The following is a 14,468-nucleotide window of genomic DNA, read 5'->3' as shown; positions in this document are numbered from 1 at the left end:
AGGCAGGATTTTAATCTTCAGCAGAAAGTTGGACCAAACACTGAACGACAGTTACTTGATTCACTCTAGCTCTAGCTCCAATGCCCAACATCTACTTCCCCGCCATAGCACAGCCCACTCAGACCTTCAGCAAACACCCAACCGCTCCCATGCTACACCTCACAGGAGGGAAGGTTAGTTGCAAGGCAGACCAGATGTTACCCCACTACACAAAACCCCAAAGAGGGGAAGGAGTGGGGGGCAGGGAAGACATTTAAAAACCAGAAGATTTTTTAAGCTGGTATTTTTATTGGAACTCTCTACATAAAGCACCTTCGCTTGCTTTAAACTTACAGTACTTCTCTGAACACTGCTTCTCTGTAACACAGCACAAGATGCTTCAAACTACTCCGCGTTCCTTGATTTGGACACCGCCACCTTAACAGCTTGCACAATGGCATCTTTATCAATGCCAAACATCTTCAGGAGCTCAGCTGACTTCCCGCTTCGTGGTACATGAGATACAGCCAAGCGACTGACTGTGATACCAGGCTCACCCACTACTGCAGCGCACACCGCTTCTCCAATGCCACCTACAGAAAAAAAAAAGTTGAAACAGGACAAACATCTGTTACATTTCAACAGGCAACATATAGATTGCATGTATATCTGGTCCAAAGGTCCGTGCAAGTTAAATCCTCAATTCACGTGCTTGTGAGAAACATCAATCACAATACATGTCTGAGCTGCCCATTTGTGAAATGAAAACAAAAGACATGAAAATGAAATTAATTTCATTTCAAAAAAATGAAAACACTGCCTATTCCAAAGGCTTCCTGAGGAACAACCTGTCTGACACTTCCGAAGTACTTACAAATCGGCAGTTAGAAACATAAAGCGCAGAACCATCATGGAGCCCTCACCACTTCAGCATCAGCCACTGAGGGCCAGGTTTAAAAATATATTTAGACTGAGGAGTATTTACAAGTGTACTTGACGTGCTGAAAGTCTCCATTACCAGCAGTCGGAACGGCATTTAAGAGCTCCGTCTCTCACGATGCGTGTACATGCCGCTAGGCACCTCTCTCAGTTATGTAACACATTCACAACCTTTGCTTAGAGCTCAGCTCAGACTGAATCACCACCAGTCACAGGGACAAAGGATGCAATGGGGAACTGCATGGCAGCAGAACAGACCCTAGAAGCAGCAGTATTAGGGAAGAAGAAAAGACCGGACAAGTGCAGAGAGCACATGCTCTCAGGCCCAGTAGGAGACACCTTTGAGCTGCACCCCAGTTAGGGCGTATCCAGGAACACAGGACTTTTCACAGCTCCGGGCATGGTGTGATTTAACCAGCCAAACTCAGCCTCCAGCCACAGGCACCTCCATGGATGCGGCTGGTCAGACCAGCCCGATGTGGGCTTGCAACGCATTCAGGCTGGCGATGCGTGTACACCTGACCTTCCTCGACTGCATCACATAGAGAAAGCTGTGCCAGCGTACATCGCATGTTCATCACCTCAGAGTGCAAAGATTTCACCATCTTGCAAATCTGCAGTAAAATATTTGTCCAGAGTTGAAAGATAAGCTAGAAAGTGATGAGGCTTAGTGATGGTATCACCATCCAGAACCTGGAACAAAAGTAACCAGCACTTACAGTAATACCAGCTCACTTCAGACACCTGGCAAGAGTGACGTTCACCTTAAAGTAGGACAATATTCTCATAAGTGTATCTGCTAATTTCTATTAGTAGATATCTATGGTATCTACTAATGCTGTAAGTCCACAGCTGCCCTTCTGCTAAATTCTCCACCTCCCCCACAAGCACCAAGTCTGACATGCGATTCACAACAGCTGCTCTCTCTGCACATGGTCTCATCTTCGTGGGCCATGTTTGCGCAGGCAAGCCCCTGAAAACCTGTGCAAACAAGACACATCAGAGGGCAAGTGGCAGCAGATTATGGAGTTAAATCCAGTTGGCAGCCGGTCACCAGTGGTGTTCCCCAGGGCTCAGTGTTGGGGCCAGTCCTGTTTAATATCTTTATCAACAATCTGTGCAATCGAGTGCACCCTCAGTAAGTTCGCAGATGACACCAAGTTGGCCAGGAGTGTTGATCTGCTGGAGGGCAGGAGGCTCTGCAGAGGGGTCTGGGCAGGTTGGGCCCACGGGCTGAGGCAAATGGTGAGAGGTTCAGCAAGGCTGAGCACCGGGTCCTGCACGTGGGGCACAACAACCTCACGCAGCGCTACAGGCTCAGCGGAGAGGAGCTGGGAAGCTGCCTGGCAGAGAAGGACCTGGGGGTGCTGGTCGACAGCCGGCTGAACACGAGCCAGCAGGGTGCCCAGCTGGCCAACAAGGCCAACAGCGTCCTGGCTGTATCGTATCCAATATAGTGTGGCCAGCAGGACCAGGGCAGTGACTGTCCCCCTGCACTCAGCACTGGTGAGGCTGCACCTCAAATCCTGTGTTTGCTTTTGGGCCCCTCCCTACAAGAGGGACATTGAGGTGCTGGAGCGTGTCCAGAGAAGGACAACAGGGCTGGGGAAGGGTCTGGAGCACAAGGCTTGTGAGGAGCAGCTGAGGGGGATCTAGGGTTGTTTAGTCTGGAGAAAAGGAGGCTCCGAGGGTACCTTATTGCTCTTTACAACTACCTGAAAGGAGGTTGTAGGCAGGTGGGGTCAGTCTCTTCTCTCAAGAAGGAGGTGATATGACAAGAGGAAATGGCGTCAAGTTGCTCCAAGAGAGGTTTAGACTGGATATTAGGAAAAAACTATTCACTGAACAGTTTACTAAGCATTGGAACAGGCTTCCCAGGGAAGTGGTTGAGTTATGATCCCTGGAGGTATTTAAAAGACATATAGATGTGGCACGTGGGGACATGGTTAAGTGGTGGACTTGGCAGTGTTAGGTTAACAGTTGGACTCAATCTTAATGGTCTTTTCCAACATAAACAATTCTAAACAAAATCCTGGCACAGAAGCTGGGGGAGTCTTACAGAGACTACTCTGCTTCTCCCAGAAAGCATTTTATCTTAAGATTTACTTGGGAATCATCTTAGCAATTCCTTCTTGCATGCACCGTGCACTTTTCGCCCTAGCTTAAGAACACTCACATACCCATTGACAGATTCTGCAACAGCCTGTAAGCAGGTGAAATGAACGTACACAAAGAGTCTAGTGAGGATCTGCTCTTTTATAGCAGTGGAGAAGAAAGAGAGAGGAGTTTGTCCCAGGGTGACTGCAGAAACTGCCAAAATCACGCGATTTCAAGTAACCTGGAATCCTGATTTTGGACACAGGAAAAATTTGAGGAACCTGCACAGCAACAGTCTCTCTTGCAATTTAACAAACTGCAGAGCAGCTGCTCTAAAGCCATTCTGAGAACATTCTGTACAGAATCACTGCACCGCAGCAGGAATTTACAATTTCACTCGGCACAAATGAATCAAGACTTCACTTGGACCAAGCACACAGAAGGGCATGCAAGGCCAAGTTAATCAGAAAGGCAGCCCTGATTAACCCATTGTGTCTTAGGAAACTTTCAATCCTCAGTGTCATCTTATAATTGTAACAGCAATGAAAAAGGCTACACCCTCTTTTGCTTTAGCTGAATGACAGCATCAGGTCCCATACTTCTCTCTCAGGTCAGGAGAAGCTGTGAGCTTCAAACCCCCTGGGAACAACTGTGTGGGCTGTGACCTCCTGGACCCAGCTTACCTTCATGGTAATGGTCCTCAACAGTGATGATTCTGCCCTTGGTCGCTCTTGCGTTTTCAAGTATTGTCTTCTTATCCAGGGGCTTTATAGTAAAGGGATCAATCACACGGATGAAGATTTTTTCTGCAGAAATAGAATTAAATTATTTGCAACAAGAATTTGGAGAATGCAAGACAACACAAGTGCCCCTGTGATCTTTTAAAACAGTTTAAAACAGGCAGCCCCTGTGATCTTTTAAAACAGTTATAAAACCTGCCTGCACTAAGTCCCAGCTACCTGTACCTATGGCTTGTCTACCACGGAACCCAAAACCCCCTAATTTGTGTATGTACTCTTTCTTCATGCACCTGGTGAGGTAGTGATATCCATTCCACTCCACAGACCACTACGAGTGCCTGTCAGCAAAACAGCAATATAACTGGCCTTCCCACAGGTAAGAGCAGAACCTAGTCACCAGGAAATCTTTGTCATTCAGACTGCCAATCAAGATTCTTTTCCCCGCACCTTTATTTTAGCTTTAACTTTATTGTCAAGCCAAACACAATTTCCTCCTGCTTCTTCGGTCTGTCGGCATTCTGATTTCTTCATCACAGGCTGCTCACCTATCAGGTATGCCTATTTGAACTGCCTCAGTCCTGATCGTGGTGCCCTTAAGGTTGGCATCAAAACCAGAATCATCATAAAGCACGCTCAGATGGCTTGTTAAAGCTATGTACAAATGGTGATTGTTTATAAAGAATAGCAAATTACATGAGGTTTTGTCTGATCCTGGCTAGCAGAACACTGAGTCAACTCTTACCATACATAAAGAAGCCCTATGTTATGTTGACAGTTTTTTGACTGCAGGCTCTTTAGTGCCCAATGTATTTTAGGTATTAGGCACTGCCTCTACACTAAGGGATTATTATCTCTCCATAGCTGGTTATTTATACTTCAAGATCAGCAGAGCATTGCAAAACACGGTAAATGCAGAAAAATAACAACAGTTCTGAAAATACAACTTTGAAAATGTCCTAAACCTGATGGCTCAAGGTCACGATAAAATATGTGTCCACCCTGATACAGCATACAATGCTACCCCGTAAGTCACGGGCGGCATTAATTGTATTCTCTCTATTTGTAATCTCTTCCTGGGTGCAGGCTACTGACTCAAGAGAGATTTTTGATGGTTTCTTTCTCATTTCATTGAAGGAATTTTATCTTCGCTGTGAGATGTCAGTGCATTTGAGCACTACAGAGTTATTGCCTGCCACGCTAGTTAAAAGCTGATATATCCATTCATTCATAAAAAAAAAAAAAAAAAGACAAAAAAAAAGCAGTGAACCGTATCTACACAAAGGCACTGCGTATCAACAGCACCGTGTAAGAGCACACAGAGCCGCTGTGGCTCAGTTGGCAAGCTGTGTTTTGTTACCCGGCCCCAGCCTGATGCATTGTGTTGTGTTGGTACCCTGGCCCGCACAGACAATGTGCCAGGGAAGGGGTGTTCCTGCTTCTTACGTGCTGCTAACCTTCGGCCTGCAGCACACCTTCAGACAGACTAGCAATTTTAAGGAGACTCTGATCTAATCAGTTTGGCAATTTTCATGGCTACTAATGCTAAGCTAAACCCTCAACAATTAGGCAAGACAGGCAGATACATACTATGTTGCACTGTATCAGCTTAGCAAGTGACTAGCTGACTGAAACATTTTAATTAATGTTTACCAGTACAAAGGGTAAACAGTTAGGCTGAGTGCTATTGATTTCTTTGCTGTGTTAAATGATAAAGGGAAAAACCACCCATAATTTGATCACCTTTTCTCAGCTGCTCTGCTGCAGCCAGAGCCTCATGCAGAGTGACTCCTGCTCCAATCACAGTCACTTGATCATCCTTACTCTTCAGAATCACCTGCAAAAAATGTTTCCACATATTTTTAATGATAAATCTTACTGATATTGCTAAAATTTCTGTAGATTTTATTAAAAAGATCAAATCTTTGGTATTGGAACGCTTTAGAGGGAAAAGGACTTTTACAAGAGGAACTTTACGTATTTTTTTTAAATTCTGTTTATCTAGGCAATATTTACCTTCGCCTGACCAATATGGAAGTCCTCATTGTTGTTGTAAATGACAGGATTTTCAGGACGACTAGTTCTTATGAAACAAATGCCCTGTTTCCGAAGTAAATGTGTTAGAAGTTACAAAACCAGAAATATGTTGACATTCTAGTTTGCAAACCCTATGAAGCAAACTGATTTTTTTTTCTATTTGTCCATCTTTCACCCGTCTATGTTAACTCTGGTTCTACTGAGTAAACTCCCCACCCCTCACCCCCAATTCCCATTAGTCCTTTTTCAACAGCTGGTTGTTTCACACATTACAAGACAGTTAACCTCTTCTTAGAGCACGCTGATAACTTACTATTTTCTTTCTGATTCCAAGATCTTTATTTCTCTTTTGCTCTCTTGTGGAACTGGAGAATCCTACTTGAGTTAATTAGAATCTTAGAACTTTGCCATACACGTGCAAATTTTACTCTAGCGACTTTAAAGCAAAAGAAGAAATGCTCAGCTGAAAGCAAGGAAAAATGCTTTCCATCAGTTAGTGTTCAAATGCCCTTCCAAAAGAAGTAACAAACCAGTACTTACATCTAATCTCTCCCTCACACCATCTTACACTGCTTTCCTCCACCCCCCTCCATTTTTTCACAAACCACTCATCACATTTGTTACATACGAAAATTCCCCACACTTCCACTTAAAAGCTGTACTAGCAAGACTGAAATTTTTCAGACTGTTTGTGCCTTTCTCAAGGTAAACTCCTCCGGCAGCCAAAAGAAGTACCAATCAAGGAGATGATCCGACTCAATGTTACCAGTGATGTTTGAGCATTGCTATGCCAAATTAGCTGAAGGTCAGGGAGACCAGAAACTCTGTCAGGGCTACATGCAAAGTCTTACTCATCTTCAGCCACAGTCCAATTTAACTGCAATCCATCACTGGCAACAGAGGAGCAGACGATGACCACTGAGACTGTCAGCTAGTACAAGCACCAGATCTCAGTAGCTTCAAAAGTTGCAGACTTAAGACTTACAGCGGACCTGACTCCTGAGCTTTCACATACAGGCACCTGATCAAAATACTCAAGATAAATTTATCTTTCCATATCCAGCTTCAATTTTGACCCCAGAGATATCACACTAGGCGCGTACTTTCTATAAGTTTGCTAAAGACCAATATGAGTTACACTTGCCCTTATTTCTGAGCCAATTTAGACCCAAACTGCAATTGCTGTGTAATCATTTACATCTCCCCAAATCTGGCCCACAGCATTCCAGACTTCATTCTGCACTAGACTGGACAGAATGTCTGCAACCTTCCCATGCAAAGAAAACCTCCCACTGCCAAGCTGGAGCCTTTGAAAGAATTTATGTGGGTAGGAACATGCAAGAAACATGCCAGAAGCAACAAAAGTAGTACAAAACAGAAGTTATCCTCTGGCTCAGGAATACTGCGATGCAAACCTTGGTGTTGGCAGCTATTTCCACTGCTTTTTCAGTGGCTACAGCATCGCTAGGGTAAAACACAGTGGCATTGGGAATAGCTCGGAACATGCACAGATCCTCCAGTCCCATCTGAGATGGCCCATCCTCACCTGAAAGAATTAAACCAGGGTTACAAAAGAGTATGGGCACATTTTTGACAATCACTCAATACAGCGGTGAGGTTCAATGTAAACCAGGGGGAAAAAAAAAAAAAAAGTATATAAAACCAGGCACACACTGGACATGCAAGTCTACCTGCTTAGAGAAAAGAATCATCTTCTCCTTAAACCTGGAACCATCTAAACAGTAAATAAAGACAGAACGAGACTAAAAAGAAAGAGAACTGGGGTTAAAAAGAAAAAATAGAAAATAAATTATAGCAATAAAGCAATACAAAAGGAAGACAACCAAACTAGGAAGGGTACAGATTCAAAGAGGGTCACAAGATAACTGAGCATCTTCAGATTTACATGTACTGAGGCTGCACAAGCAAAATTTATACTTGTCAATAGTGTTCCTTGAGATTTAAACTGCTGGAAATGTGAAATGAGAATTGCATGTGTTCCGTCAGAAATGGAGAGTGCACTTAGTGCAACTACTCTCAAATTCTTAGGCTCATTTCAAGATTAAATGAAGGGTATGTATATTTCAATACTATAAAAAGTCTTTAAAAGAGCAAGAGGGCATTCATGTTGTTAATTTAATAATTCAAGCACCTTATGGCATAAACAGCAGATCTATAAAAGAGAATTATTAGCCAGAACATGTGCTGGATGCCATGATTTTCCATAGTTAAAGAAACAACCACCACAACACCCCCCACCCCAATGACCTTATGTAAGGGTGCTTTGGGAATGGCACTGTTCCAAACTAACCATGCAAAGAGTTCTGAATCCAGTCATGTCACAGCCTGCAGAGCAGAAGCAGGGCAATAAGCCTTCCCACATGCACCCACTACCTGTTACTCAAGAAGGACGAGCTCATGAGGAAGGAGGAGAGTATTTTCATGAGAGCAGCACAAAACTCTGAAGAACTTTAAACATGTTAGAGAAATCAATCATTGAACTCTGCCACTATACATTACTAATAAAGTAAGCATGAACCAGGGAAAAAAGTGTCTCGGCTTTCAGTCACGACATGAAAAAAAAGTTTTCTCAACATCATTTTCTAAATCTGTATGCACTCTGAATGAATGAGTGGGATCTCAATGGGTGTTTTCCTTTCCTAAAATGCACCCGCATAATGTATACATAAAAGTGAAATTATAAAGAACAAAATTAGCAGGTACCTGAATCAGAATCTTACCCAAGGTAAAGAGAGTACTCATGCTTGTCCTGCTTCTGCTAATGTGGTGCCAATAATACCAGTGTTCACAGTTTGTACTAGTAATTTACAGACTAGCACTAATTTGAGTTTGGCTGAAAGTGCATCTTTTAGAAAATCCTGGTTTATGTGGTTTTAGAGTAACACAGATCAAAAGAGAGTAATTTTCAATTACATCTGCAAAACTCACATTTATAGCTTAACAAAAAAATGTGAGTGCTTAATATGAACAGTATCACATGTCTAGAGTATAAAACTGGTTGTTTTATTAACCAATATTTCTATTTTTGACACACATACACTATGATTGCTTTCCCTATATGTTCAGTTTGGAAAATATAGATTTTCCATTACTCTCTTATGACCTTGAAAACAATGTTTCATTAGACGTTTTGGTCAATCAGCAACCACTGGTCTAGAAGTGAACTTAGTACAAGTTCAGAAGGTCACTGTGATAATTATTTCTCATAAATTTAACGGATCCAAATTTCAATACAGCAGAAGCCCAGGTCTACCTAGAACTGCATACATAAAACTTTAATTTTGACCACAAATCCAGTTAGGATTCTGAATTCCATGCAGGGCCAAAGTTCTAACAGGAAGTACCCTTAATTCATACCCTTTCATTTAAAATTGAATTTTCTAACTGCTAAAGGATTTCTCTCAATTACTGTCTTTTACAACTCAGTTGCAAAACTTTGGATCCAAATTCTTTTTTGAAAATCAGGGTTGAGGCCTGAATCAGATTTATAACAACTTTATAGATCTAACTATGCACTTCACAATCATAGCTCTCAGAAGAACATTTCAAGTGCTGAAAATTGAAACTTGGAAGTGTAGTTTTAGGACACAATTCAGGTAACCCAAAGGAGTTTTATCTTCTTAAATGAGCAAAGAACAAAGCTAATTGGCTTTTGCACCAACACGCTTTGCTGCTTGCTAAAACACTTAAAACTGGATTTGACTACGATGAGATGGGAGGACTGATTTTAAAAAGAAAAGAGGCTTGTAATAGAATCCCTCTCTTAATGACATACACATGCCATAATCTGATATACTCTACTTACAGTCTCCACTACTAAAGCATACTCTATACTACTGCAAGTAAAGCCTGAAGTTCTGGATGAGACTACACACATTTATGAAGCACCTTTAAATCTTTACCAATATTACAGGTCAAATTAACTATTTTGCTTTAAACAAAAAACCCCGACCCTCTTACAAACCATACTGCTAGTCAAAACGATTAAATCAACTGAAAAATGGTCAGCTCTCCCTCTCTTTCTTTTCCCCTATAAATAACTAGTAGTTTTTCAAGCATGAATGTCTACTGGCATTTTCCTTCTCGGTATGCAAGTCTGCTCCTGTTTTTAAGAGTGCTGTCTATGCATTTCATTAAAAAAACACAATTCCCTCCCTCCCTCAAACCAAAATCAAACCCTGGTATGATCTGACATGTACCAAACAGGGTGGGAAGTAAAGACCAGAGAAGATACTGCTAGCAAGGGCCCTCAGCCTGCTGCTCCGAGACGTGCTAGCTACACCGTAGCATACTTGAAGTCTTCCAGAGAGGAGCCAGGGGTTCCTGAGGTGATAGGAACCAGCAGCGAAACACCAGTGAAATGCCTCAAAGGAAGTAAAGGAACTTCTTCTGGCTGAAAGCCCAGCTGAAGTGCCTCTACACCAATGCATGCAGCATGGGCAACAAACAGGAGTAGTTGGAAGCCACTGTGCCGCTAGAAAGCTACGACCTAGTCGCCATCAGAGAAACTTGGTGGGATGAATCCCATAACTGGAGTGTGGCTACCAATGGCTCTAAGCTGTTCAGAAGGAAGGGCGGAGGCGTTGCCCTCTACATCAAGGAACGGATAGAGCGTTACGAGCTGTCTCTGAAGAACAGCCACGAGCAAGTTGAAAGCTTATGGGTAAGACCCAGACACTGAGGTAACAAAGGGAACCTTGTGGTTGGCATCTACTACAGGCTGCCCGATCGGGGGCAGGGGGGAAGGTGGCTATTGATGAAGGCTTCTTACTCCAGTTACAGGAGGCCATCACGCTCCTGTGCTGGGGGACCTCAACCACCCTGACATCTGCTGGAAAAGAAGCACAGTGAGCTACAGACAATCCATGAGACTCCTGGAATGCACTGAGGGTAACTTCTTAAGCCAGGTAATAGACAGCCCTACCAGAGGGGATGCGCTACTGCACCTGTTGGTCACCAGCACAGGTGAGCTAATCAGTGACGTCAACGTTGGAGGCAGCCTGCGCTGCAGTGATCATGCACTGGCGGAGTTCACAGTCCTGAGGGATACGTGTTAGGTAAAGAGTCAAGTCAGGACCCTGAATTTTAGGAAAGCAAAATTCCAGCTCTTTAAGCAGTTAAGTCAATAAGACCCCCTGGGAAACTGCCCTCAGGGACAACAGAGCAGAACAGAGCTCCAGATCTTTAAGGATACGCTGCATAGAGCGCAAGAGCTCTCACTACCCAGGTGTAAGAAATCAGGAAAGGAAGGCAAGAGACTAGCATGGATGTGTCAAGGCTTGCTGTTCAAACAAGGGCAAGAAAGAAATGCTCAAGCAGTGGAATCAGGGACAGGTATCCTGGGAAGAGAACAGGGACACTGCCTAGTTGTGTAGGGATGGGGTCAGGAAGGTCAAGGCACAGCTGGAGCTAACTCGGCAAGGGATATAGGGAAGAATTAAAGGGCTTCTACAGGTATGTCAGCCAGAAAAGGAAGGACAAAGAAAGCATAGGCCTCCTCAATGAGCAAGGCTGGAAAACTGGTAACAACAGAAGAGGAGAAGGCTGAAGTAACCAAGTGTTTTGCCTCAGTCTTCACTGCCAACCTCTCTTCCCACACCTCTTGAGTGGATGGACTGCAAGACAGGGGCTGGGGGAGCAAAGTCCTTCCCACTGTAAAAGCATATCAGGTTTGCAACCACCTGAGGAACCTAAACATACGTAAGTCTAAAAGACCTGACGAGATGCATCCCAGAGTCCTGAGGGAATTGGCTGATGTAGTTGCCAAGCCACTCTACACGATATTTGAAAAGTCATGGCAGTCAGGTGAAGTCCCCAATGACTGGAAAAAGGAAAAACCGCACCCATTTTTAAAAAGGGTAGAAAGGAGGACCCTGGGAACTACCAACTTTTCAGCCTCATCTCTGTGCCTAGGAAGATCACGGAACAGATCCTTCTAGATGCTATGCTAAAGCACATGGAGGACAGGGAGGTGATCAGAGACAGCCAGCATGGCTTTACTAAGGGCAAGTCCTGCCTGACCAACTTACTGGCCTTCTATGACGGAGTGATTACACCAGTGGACAAGAGAAGAGCTACAGGTGTTGTCTGTCTGGACTTCTGTAAGGCCTTTGACACAGTTCCCCACAACTTTTTTCTCTCTAAGTTGGAGAGAGATGGATTGGATGGGTGATTGTTTGGTGGATGAGGAATTGGTTGGATGGTCACACACAGAGGGTAGTGGTGGTCAGTGGCTCAATGTCCAGACAGAGATCAGTGACAAGTGCTGTCCTCCAGGGGTCTGCACTGTTTAATATCTTCTTCAATGACATAGCGGGATTGAGTGCACCCTTAGCATGTTTGCAGACATCATCAGGCTGAGTTGTATGGTTGACAGGCCTGTGGATGAGAAGCCATCCAGACAGACCTGGCCAAGCTTAGGAAGTGGGACCATGTAACCTAATGAGGTTCCAGAAGGCCAACTGCAAGGTCCGGCACCTGGGCTGGGGCAACCCCTGGTATCAATACAGGCTGGGGGATAAAGGGATTGACAGCAGCCCTGCAGAGAAGGACTTGGAGGTACCGGTGGATGAAAAGCTGGACATGAGCCAATAATGTGCGCCTGCAGCCCAGAAGGCCAGCTGTATCCTGGGCTGCATCAAAAGAAGCACAGCCAGCAGGTGTTGAGGGAAATGATTTTCCCCCTCTACTCCACTCTGGTGAGACCCCATCTGGAGTGCTGCATTCAGCTCTAGAGCCCCCAACATAAGGACGTGGAGCTGTCAGAGCAAGTCCAGAGGAGGACCACAAAGATGATCAGAGGGCTGGAGGACCTCTCCTACAAAGGCAGCCTGAGAGACTTGGGATTGTTCAGCCCGGAGAAGAGAAGGTTCCAGGAAGACCTTATAGCAGCCTTCCAGTACCTGAAGGGGCCTTTTAAGAAAGATGGGGACAAACTTTTTAGAAGGACCTGTTGTGATAAGACAAGGGGTAATGGTTTTAAATTGAAAGAGGGTAGTTTTAGACCAGATATAAGGAAGACATTTTTTACAATGAGGGTGGTAAGACAATGGAACAGGTTGCCCAGAGAGGTGGTAGATGCCCCATCTCTAGAAACATTCAAGGTCAAGTTGGATGGGGCTCTGGGCAACCTGATCTAGTTAAAGGTGTCCCTGCTCACTGCAGGGGGGTTGGACTAGATGGCCTTTAAAGGTCCCTTCCAATCCAAAATGTCCGATGATTCAGTTTCCTGAATTACGTAACAGTCTCACAATTCCTGTTCCATTAGTATTTCTAAGGCTTCAGGTTTTTTTAATCAACACATCAACTGCTCCAGTAGTAAGAAATACTGAGATAAGTAGATGCAATTTTTTCAAATTGGTGATCTTCAAAGGCATAATAAAACAAAAATATTTATCTCTTGTAAAGTGTTTTTGAGATTGGTCAACAAGAGCATCTGCAAGAATAAGTATCATTAGTTTCTCATTTTAAGGACTGGGAAATAAAGGTACAGTAAGCACATGACTACTCTCATCACAGAGAATGTCAATTGCAAACACGGAAAGGAACCTAAGCTCCTCACTTTCAATCCAATCCCTTCATATTGCTTTACTTGTAGAGCAGAAAAGCTTGCGGGGTAAAGTCCTACTTTTAGCAGGCCAAACTGATAAAAAGAAAAAAAAAAAAAGCAGATGAGCTCCTGAAGGCATGAAACCTTTCTCATTCTTTCTAAATACAACAATGTATCCGATGGAAGTGAACTGCAAATGTGACTTCTCCCTCTAAATGGTGCCACTGTTATACAGCTATATCACTGATTGTCTCCACAAAGCATTATCAGTTTGGCTGCTAGACACTTATCACTAAATGGATGAGAACCGCTGAAAAATAAGCCCAGGCTGCCCTTACCAATAGAAACACCGCAGTGCGACCCACAGAGATTGATGTTACTCTCGGAGATGGCAGCCATACGGATCTGGTCAAATGCCCGTGTGAAGAAGGTAGCAAAGGTACTGGCAAAAGCAACGGTTCTGTCACGAGTAGCACAACCAACTGCAATGCTCACCTGAAAAGAGGGAGATTGTACAAAACCAGTGAATTCCTTGTTTATCGATTACTTCCAAAAGATCATCTGTGGGACTTCCTACTGCAGAACTTTAGGAAGAAGCTCTCAATGCAGATTAAAAATCACTCTGTCCAGTCCTGCTTGTAATTATTGGCCTTTCCAAAAAGGAAAGGCAGCGCCTTTCTCTCCCAGTATCTACCCTCTACCATCTCTCTGCTCCTTGCCTCAACTGATAGCTCTTATTGTTGATCCTTACTGGCAGCTTCTTTTCTTTATCTGCTCTGAGCAGCTACTCACAGAGTTTTAAGATTTATCCCCCTCCTCCTTTTCCTGGATCAAAGGCCTACACTTTCAGTCCAAAGACATGGTTTTTCTATCCCCAACAGACAAAAATTACCATTACTAAGTGGGAATGGATTTACCTGTGTGATTTGGACTGGTATTTATTAAAAGGGCCCTTCTTCAGCAAGATGGAAATTAGAACAAGTCGTAAAGTTGTTTATTGCTACAATTACCCTGTACATTTATTTTACACAGAAATTGTTCTGCTCTTCATTCGTGCAAATTTCTCCTAAGCTTATATAAATCCAAAATGCCTGACTCAAGCTCCTAAA

General features: G+C 43.7%; 1 protein-coding gene across 1 annotated transcript in view; it reads right to left on the bottom strand.

Annotated features, from left to right (window-relative positions):
* Nucleotides 1-266: 266 nt before the first annotated feature.
* Nucleotides 267-14,468, bottom strand: part of TKT (transketolase) — a 28,252-nt gene continuing 14,050 nt past the window's right edge. The window contains exons 9-14 of the mRNA XM_055804433.1: nucleotides 13,698-13,854; nucleotides 7,205-7,335; nucleotides 5,769-5,852; nucleotides 5,496-5,589; nucleotides 3,699-3,821; nucleotides 267-572 (exon numbers count right to left, since the gene is read on the bottom strand). Coding sequence (XP_055660408.1) covers nucleotides 385-572; nucleotides 3,699-3,821; nucleotides 5,496-5,589; nucleotides 5,769-5,852; nucleotides 7,205-7,335; nucleotides 13,698-13,854 — 777 coding nt within the window. The 3' untranslated portion in view covers nucleotides 267-384. The remainder of the gene's footprint in view (nucleotides 573-3,698; nucleotides 3,822-5,495; nucleotides 5,590-5,768; nucleotides 5,853-7,204; nucleotides 7,336-13,697; nucleotides 13,855-14,468) is intronic.

The sequence above is a fragment of the Falco peregrinus genome, chromosome 5 (genome assembly GCF_023634155.1).
Source record: "Falco peregrinus isolate bFalPer1 chromosome 5, bFalPer1.pri, whole genome shotgun sequence".
Classification (NCBI taxonomy): domain Eukaryota; kingdom Metazoa; phylum Chordata; class Aves; order Falconiformes; family Falconidae; genus Falco; species Falco peregrinus.
The sequence above is the reverse complement of the archived record's forward strand: the minus strand, read 5'-3'. Positions and strand labels throughout refer to the sequence as shown.